The 7,448-nt window shown below is 43.3% G+C and overlaps 1 protein-coding gene across 1 annotated transcript; it reads right to left on the bottom strand.

Moving 5' to 3' along the window:
- Positions 1 to 437: 437 nt before the first annotated feature.
- On the bottom strand, positions 438 to 6,364 carry LOC107393563 (transmembrane protein 150A). The gene is made up of 7 exons (XM_015972015.3): positions 6,100 to 6,364; positions 5,930 to 5,977; positions 5,724 to 5,810; positions 4,316 to 4,383; positions 1,363 to 1,490; positions 1,117 to 1,294; positions 438 to 885 (listed from the first exon to the last, which is right to left on the bottom strand). Exons 1-7 carry the CDS (start codon positions 6,162 to 6,164, stop codon positions 587 to 589), a joined length of 873 nt encoding a protein of 290 aa, XP_015827501.1. The 5' UTR covers positions 6,165 to 6,364; the 3' UTR covers positions 438 to 586.
- Between the last annotated feature and the right edge of the window lie 1,084 nt (positions 6,365 to 7,448).

Raw genomic sequence — 7,448 nt, 5'->3', positions numbered from 1 at the left:
ACCTTTCAAGTAGTTTATGCATGATTGAGTAAACAGGCTCACAGCCTGTGAAAACGTACTAGAGCTACTGACTTCTCAATATTCATCATCTTCTATTTACGATGCAAAAATCCAACAGAAACATTTTGTTTTGACGTTCAAGAGGAGTGCCGTGCAGAGATAAACAGGCCAAGAAAGGTGGGCCAAGCAAAGCATTATGGGAGGGGAGAGACAGTGAAACGTTGGGGACAGGAAAACTTTCTGTTCTCATCACGACGCCTGTGATCAGAGGTGTTTAAAGTAGAAAAGGTCCTGATTGATTCTCATGCAGAACCGTCCATATCCGTGTTGGAAAATATTCATGTTCCAGTGTTCAGACTGGTTTCCTACATTCGATCTACTTTCCAACACTACAGAGAATGCAACTGTAGCAATCTGGAAACAGAGATTCAACAAAGAAAACAACCAGATTGAGTTGCATCAACAACAGAAAAACCTGGTTTGAAGTTTCAAGATAAAAGGGTTTTGCTCTCTTCCTCCACATGCTGCTCGTCTTCCTGTGGGAGCCTGTGATGCACCTCTGCAGGAACTTGTCGTGAGAGCGGAGCTACAGCATAGCTATGCTCTCTGGGGTACAGTTGAGATGTGTGGATGTGCTGCTTCCTCCGGGGGACTTCAGACCCTTTGTCACCCCGCCCAGCGTCGAGGCCCGGGACATGGGGTCCATGATGACTCCTGAGCCATGGTGGCTCTGCTGCAGGCCTGCCATCATGGTCTCAGTGGTGACGGTGCCAAACTCGTAGGTGAAGGTACCGTAGAAGACCAGGATGTCCACAGTGAAGACCCACTCGCAGATGGCTGCAGCGTGCTGAAGGATGAAGCTCTCATGGATAAAGAAGATGCCACCTGAGAGGACAAATTAAGGAGGACCAACATCGCTGGTAGAGACGAGAACTAAAAACAATAGACCTGAGCCTAAACAACAGACGAGGGAATAATCTGATGAGCCTGACGGACTTTTTTTTATCTTTTATACAAAAGGGTTTTAGATCAGGAGATAAACATTAGTCAAGCCCGGAGTCCTCATGCAGATTGTTCAAACATCTGCAGGACGCGACCGTGACTCATGAAGGATACTGAGAACGAGGGACACCATGGCTCCCAGCGCTAGCGCCACCCGGACATGAGCCATCCAGTAGTCGAGGGTGGTCATGGCCACTCGGTAGGTGAGCACACACTGGAGGCATACGAACAGCAGGCCTGCTGGAAACGCAACACCAGCACCCACATAATGGAGGGATTTAGCATGGTCAACCTGTGGGCCAGAAACAGTCAGTCAGGAGGACACCTCCCACAGGCTGGAAAAAGCACGCTGCTGCTTACCTGGAAGTTTCCCACCATGACCAGACCAACGCCGTTGGCACAGCCGCTCACCAGAGCGCCAGTATTAACCCAGCTCTGGTGGCTGTGTTCGATCACCTGGGCGTAGCGCAGAAAGCACACCATCACCACTGCAAGAGACATACACACACACACACACACACAAAAGCCAAACACACAATTCAAACATCAAAATCACAGGATTTAAACTTGGATCAATTTAGATTCTTACTTTTTTAACTCTTATTGAAAGATTTTCCGGTTTACAGATGCAGCCCAAGTGCTGCTCCAGATGAGAAAGTAAAAGAGGTGAAAGTGAAGAAGTGATAGAAAAAACAGCTGGGGTGGTGAAAACAAGGCCAGAGGGCAAAATGGGGCAGAAGTGACTGGTGATTAAAGAAGACAGGAGAGAAGAGTAGAGTGTGTGTGTGTGTGTGTGTGTGTGTGCGTGCGTGCGTGTGTGTGTGTGTGTAAAGCTGCATTCATTATTAATGAGACAGCAGCCCCACCTGTAATTCATAAGGGCCATCAGCACTGCTGCATCCAGAGAGGACAGACAACTAATCCCATAATAGTCTCACAGCTCTTTCACAAGACAAAGGTGAAAATCCAGTAAGGTGTTTTTAAAAAGGACAATTTAGGTTTTGGGGGAAGGTAACCTAGAGAAGATCGTTGCTAGGGTGCACTGTTTGCAGTTTTTGGCCAATCACAGATCTTGTGAAAATCCTGACTTGCTGATAGCGATTTAGTCTCAACTAAAAGATTACGTATATGTTTCAATTTCCTTTTATTGAGAAAACCAACACGTTTCAACCGGACATGAGGTAATGTTCTCAAACATAAACGAACATATTTAGGATTGCTGTCTGAACTACAAAATCATATTTGTTCCTTTAGACTTTCATATTTCTAATTTTGAAAACAAAACTTTTGTGCTGGGTTTGACACACATGAACAAAAATTATTCTATAGCAATGATTGGCTTTAACATCAACTACGGCTGCACCGATTACAGATTTTGGCCGATCACCGATCTTTAAAAAAAAAAAAAACGAGTTCTGGGCCGATCGATCGGTGCAACTCTAATCATTTCATTGTTCAAACGTGGAAAACTGTTTTCTAGTGAATAATGTACAAAGTTCATGTTCGCCTACCAGATCCTCTAAAGCAGCAAACTATCTCTTTATTTCTGCTTCATTTAATCTGTGAAATTAAACATTTCCTCTGCAGAAACAAAGTATTTAAGATGAAACGTGCACAGCTCCTGTAGAGACACATTATTATTCATTAGTGAGCTGCTGCTGGTTAGCTCAGCCAGGCTATCAGTTAGCCGACGTTTTATGTTAAACTAATAAATGCCACCTACAGGTTGTAAACCAGAGAGCACTTAAAGAGTAAATTCATTTCAATCTGGTGTGTTAAAGATGTATCACAGGACACACACATATTTGTTTATGCCAAACCAATGAACCAAGAGTGTTAGTAGCCAGTTAGAGACACAAGAATGTTATATGACTATTTCCAGTTTCATGCAGCACTGATGTGACTTCTTTTTCTTGCATCACTACAGCGTGATGTAGCTACAAACACGTTTTGACTGACATGCAAGCTTCAGGATAACGTTCTTGTTGCAGTTCAGTCAGAAAAATGTCTTCATTATGACTCAGTTTGTAGTTTTGCTGGCGAAGTTTCACACGTCTTACACTAAAACTAAGCTAAGAGGACGTCCAAACTCCTGCAACAACTGCGGGGCCAGTTTGGGAGGAAAATAAACTAAACAACCCAGAAGGCCTGAGACTCATCCTCAGAATGTGAAGTTTCCAAAAGAGCCTCGTGATGTGTCACATGATTACTGAACAAGTTTAGCAAGACTGAATGTAGTTTCAAGGAACAAAAGGAGAGAAACATTTTCCTCGAAACATTTTCCTCGTGTTATCCAGCGATAGAAAAAGTTCTTATTCCATCTTTCAGTTCTTTTTAAAACACAGAAAAGGTTTATTTACCTGCAATGTTTCGTTTGCGGCTGCAATCATCATCAGGCTGACGCCGATGGTGGCGCCACTTCCTTCGTTTATCCGCGGGCAGCAGAGGACGTCGTCGCCCTCTACTGCCCGCTCTCCCCTCTCCGATGATGCAGTCCCATGCACGATCCAGTGTGTAGGCCCCATCGTCTCTGTTCATGGTCCCACATCCATGTCTCCTTATCTCGATAGCTTCTTTTATCCATCTTTTGTATTTCTGTTGTTCGGTGTTTTTGATCCTTGTGTTGTCCCAGTCCATGACATGGTTTTCTCTTATGCAGTGATCTGTTACGGCTGACTTCTTTATTGTACTTTCTGCTTCTTCTTTCACCGCTCATGTGTGTGTTCGACTTGCCTCTTTCTCTTGCAAGTCGAAAACACACAACTCGTTGGATCGTGCATGGGACTGCATCATCGGAGAGGGGAGAGCGGGCAGCAGAGGGTGACAACGCCCTCTGCTGCCCGCGGATAAACGAAGGAAGTGACGCCACCATCGGCATCAGCCTGATGATGATTGCAGCCGCAAACGAAACGTTGCAGGTAAATAAACCTTTTCTGTGTTTTAAAAAGAACTGAAAGATGGAATTTGAAACTAAACACAGCAAGAACACACCAAAGATGAGGAAAAGTTCTTGATAAAATGTGGTGAGTAGAAAATCAGTGTGATTCTAACTATAAGTTGGATCCTTTTTGGGTAATCTGCATCGTTCACAGCCCAGTGAATAAGTGTCCAAACAGTAAAACAGTCAAATGATCCAGAAGTATCAAATAGCCTCCATAAAATCTTCTTAAATGTATCTGGCCTAATTCCTCCAACCACCTTTCCTTGACCTCATTAGTCTCCATCGACAGTTCAAGCTGTATTTGAGTTTTGGAAAGGCACATTTTTTCAGTCAAAACTAACATCTAGTATCTCTGCCGTCAAGAGAACTCACCCATGAAGGCTCCAACATTTCCGATCAGGCTGAACAGGCAACTTTCAGGAGGAAAAGAGCCACATTTACTGTGGGGCAGAAAAGAAAACTGGATTTCAGACACATTCATGCATTAGTTCATTTAACTTTTTAAGTTTATCGTCTCTCATCCACTAAAAACAATAACCAGATCTGTAATCAGTGATAAAATAGGACAGACTGACTGACACGGGTTCAGTTAGGATAAAAGCTTCCAAATCTATTGTAGTTTAGGTGTGATTGCAGTAACTGTTCACTGCAACACTTTTAACAAGAAGCCATGGCTGAGGCCTACTCTGGAGCAAGCTGCTAGTGCTGACGGCTCATGTCAACCAAAAGAACACACTGCTGATTATTCAGAAACTCAAGCTTTAAATAGGGAGCCTAAGTCACACCCATCTACTTCCGGCTCACGGGTCCCCGGAAGAACGAAAACATGAACGCAAGTCAATGTGGCTAAAAACGCTACTTTCTAACTCCGCTCACCTTGTACCACGGATTTCAGTTGATGTCCGTGAATTTTAAAGACACAATTTGATACCAAGAACTTGCTTATTTTCGAACAAGAGGAAATGCTATTTTAGGTTTTGTGTGAAAATAAGTCCAAGACTACAAATGCGCTTCACGAAAGTGACGCCATCGAACCAGACACGGAGAAAACTGAGGGAAAAGGGCTGTAAGTTCAGCATGAATCTGGTCATGTGGTAAGTAGCAGCTTCTTTGGGGAGAGGAGGTTATGTGGTGACGTCATATATGCGACGTGCAGATGTCTGGTTTGTAGTCATGCTAATTACAAACTTTTACAAGCTGATAAATCACAAAGTACATGACTGGTGTGGTCAAAACACCCTTTATTACTTTCCATTTAAATTGCAGCACAACATAAAAGCGATCCAGGGCGCAAGGCTAAGCGGATTAGAAAATAACGTTTTAGCTCCGTTAACTTGCATTCATTTTTTCATTCTTCCAGGGACCCATGAGCTGACTGGAATGGGAGGAGACTTAGGCTCCCTGTACATCCACATGGAAGAGTTACTACAAAAAAAAAAAACCTCATAGTTGTCATGACTGTAAACTAGACCAATTAAACCTAAAATGTTTTTGTTCCAGGCTGTAAACATGTTTATTTTTGCTCTGAAGTTGGTATTTTAAACTTGGGAGTCAATGGGAACTTGCCCCTAGTGGACGAGAGGGGTACTGCAACGTTGCTCCTTGGAGCTGTCCTTACAAAAAAATGCAAGTTATGCAAAAGAGTGGGTTAATGACTGACAGAGCCTCAACAGAACAAGAAGCTAATTCACCCCCAAGGCCCTTTGCTGAAACAAAATGGGTTTTGTTTTCTTTAACAAAGACTTGAACTGTAAGAAGAAGGAGCGGTGCAGCAGAACACCTGATGAGGGGGATGTCTTGGATGGTGCAACAAGTCTTGGGGAAGCCTGGTCGGGGCAGCTCCTCTGTGCACGTTACATTGTAAGACCTGAAACAGAAACATGATGAGCTCCTCTGATGTCAGCAGTAAAAATCATCTGATTATAAAACCCAACTTAGTTATTTAACTAAGCCGGTATTAACACTTCTATAGAGAATGAAGCGTACCAGTTCTCCACAGGACACACATGGTGATTCATCACAGCCATGGCATATCTACAAGTAAAGAATCCATGAAATGTCAAATGTAAATGTCCTCGCACAAGATTATACAATTAATTCAAGTCTTTGTCGTATCCACCTGGATGTAAGAGCACAAATAACACGCCATGACTCACACTATCCATATTCCTGTGATGGAGAAGGCAGACAAGCTGACAGGCAGGACGATCCAGGCAGTCATTGGGCTGGCAGTGAACTGGCTTTGTCCCAAGCATGTGGTGAGAGGGGGGGCGTTGGGCTAAAGTGGCAACACGACAGGAGAGGTCAGGTAGGGGGTGGGTGGGGGTGCAGGGTCAACAACACACTAGGAAACACACACAAGGAGGGCATGAGAGGATAAAAGGGGGAATGGCACAGCCCCTCTGCTCCACAGGACCCAGCAACCAGCAGCAACCTGAAACAAAGAGGGTGGGGCATTAGAAATCTGTCACAGCATTCAGTCAGACTCAGGAACAGAACCATCCCGTCTAGAATCGGTGATGAGAACACAAAGCCACAAAGCAGGAAGTGCAGGTGATGGCTGATTTGTTAGAGAAGACCCAAGATCTAAAGGCCTCCGTCTCTCTTGTTTCTGGATGTTTATAGAAACAGGCCCTTGTTGTTTACAGTAAACAAAAACAGACTGAAAGAACACTTCACTGCATCGGTGCTGAACGCCTCCACTGCAAACCCCAACTCACCTGTGCCAATGTGGGTTTTAGCCTAAAGGAAGCCATTACTGAAACAACACAGATGAAAAGGAAATAAAACAGCAACAGTCGTTGTGAAGGTCGCTGTCGGACTGAACGCACATGAAGGTCAACGGCGTGGTACAGCAACATGACCGCTGTATCGGTTTACTCAGTGTTGTGTTACAAGTATGTCTCCATGCTCACAGGGAATATTAAATAACAAAACCTCACGGAAGAAGCTCTGCTTTCCCAAAAAGGTCAAATCATTAAAAACTTTTCTGAAAATAACTTCATTTAAAGAAAAGATTTGGGAGCCATCACTAGTTTTCTGCTCACATTAGTTTCTACATATACTGTGCACATTTCTGGGTAAAACAAGCTACTTTGTAAGCAGCTACTTGGTGATGGTGAGACAACCAGCATCTAAAAATATTCTGCATGTTTGATGTTGTATACAAAAGCATTTTGAAGAGAAGAAGTTTTTTTTTAACAAGATAGAAAATATTTTAGTTCCACTAAACTTAACAAAATCACATGGACACTGTGTTCAACGTTTTATCTCTTGCATGATGTTAAAACCGTGAAAAACAGGTTTAGATTAGCGATTGTCAAGTTTGGGACTCGGGTCCAGATCCAGACTGAACGGCAAATCAATCTGAAACCAGCACAATGATTCTGAAACTCATTCATTAATTGAAATCTAGGTTTAGTTTACTACATAAATGTTTTCCTTTTAACAATAAAATGTTCATTTGGTTAACATGTAACAGATGAGAGTACTTTCAGGTGATTTC

The sequence above is a fragment of the Nothobranchius furzeri genome, chromosome 17, assembly GCF_043380555.1.
Source record: "Nothobranchius furzeri strain GRZ-AD chromosome 17, NfurGRZ-RIMD1, whole genome shotgun sequence".
Classification (NCBI taxonomy): Eukaryota; Metazoa; Chordata; class Actinopteri; order Cyprinodontiformes; family Nothobranchiidae; genus Nothobranchius; species Nothobranchius furzeri.
Note: the sequence above shows the minus strand (reverse complement) of the source record. Positions and strands in the feature narration are given on the sequence as shown.